At 33.8% G+C, this 1,090-nt stretch overlaps 1 protein-coding gene across 2 annotated transcripts in view; it reads right to left on the bottom strand.

Annotated features, from left to right (window-relative positions):
• Window positions 1–1,090, bottom strand: part of LOC101301697 — a 4,576-nt gene continuing 3,486 nt past the window's right edge. The window contains exons 4-7 of one of the 2 annotated variants that reach the window (XM_004302802.1): window positions 858–933; window positions 511–624; window positions 220–345; window positions 67–122 (exon numbers count right to left, since the gene is read on the bottom strand). In XM_004302802.1, coding sequence (XP_004302850.1) covers window positions 300–345; window positions 511–624; window positions 858–933 — 236 coding nt within the window. In that variant the 3' untranslated portion in view covers window positions 67–122; window positions 220–299. Of the gene's footprint in view, window positions 934–1,090 lie in introns of both variants that reach the window. The other variant, XR_184891.1, reaches the window with a different exon arrangement.

The raw sequence follows: 1,090 nt of genomic DNA, 5'->3' as shown, positions 1-1,090 counted from the left end.
AAAAAGGAATGTTCACTCGGTACCTTTTTGGATCTTATTCCGCTGATTCTTTTCGTCCAATATTCCTTCTAGGTCTTAAGTCTTTGACGTTCGAAGCGCTAGCAGCTTCACCTAGTATATGTCTGCAAACATCACCCGTACATTATCAGAATCAAATTTTATATACCTCTAGAAAAAATTAAAAATAGATATTTCGTGAGTGTACACTTGGTACTTAACCTGTTTGAATTTTGAATTTTTCTGTTATGTCTTCTTAGTATAAATGCTTCTAGCTGGTAAAACTGAAGCCACGAATATAGTTACACCATAACATGACTAAAAAATGTAGCAATCGACAAACATATCCTGAAGATCATGTAAGCTTAAGCTCATAAGAAAATCAAAAGAGTATGCTTCTAAAACAAACAAAAAATGACCTCTAAATGAACATCAAAGTATAGTTTAATGCTTGTGTAGATAAATAAAAACAAACTTCAATATTGAGAAGACTAAATTGAAAACCAAACTTACTTTGTTCCTTTGAATAAGGTGTGTTTTCCCTCTACACCTTCAAGAGCTTGAATAACATCAGTTACTACGTTTTCTGTCATGCGTTTGGTGAGTCCACCAAAAAGAATTCTGTTTCTAAGAGTTGTTTCACCATGAATCATGTCGATGAAATAAAAGTATTATCAGAATAAAGTTGAACCACCAAAAACTTTTAGCTCACGGTCTAACAGAGAAATACTAATGTTCATCAAGTTTACAAGAACCGAGATTGAAAAAACTAGAGCTATATACAATAGATTCATAGTAACCAGACAAGCAACTACAGTAGTCTTTACAAGTAAAACTAGAATCACATATGCTAGTAGTACCTTCTCACTGATGAACTGAACTTTAGACACCCTGGTCCAATCAGAACCCCCGAAAAGATAGCCACAAGAACATGACCTATATGCATAATCCGAAATCAGTACTAGTAACACAAGTCCAGGGATGGCAGCAGAAACTATGGTAACCAGAATATCAGAAAGCGCGCGTGCGCACACACACACACACACAGACATATATATATATAAAAATATATATATATATATATATATATATA

The sequence above is a fragment of the Fragaria vesca genome, linkage group LG6, assembly GCF_000184155.1.
Source record: "Fragaria vesca subsp. vesca linkage group LG6, FraVesHawaii_1.0, whole genome shotgun sequence".
NCBI lineage: Eukaryota > Viridiplantae > Streptophyta > Magnoliopsida > Rosales > Rosaceae > Fragaria > Fragaria vesca.
The sequence above is the reverse complement of the archived record's forward strand: the minus strand, read 5'-3'. Positions and strand labels throughout refer to the sequence as shown.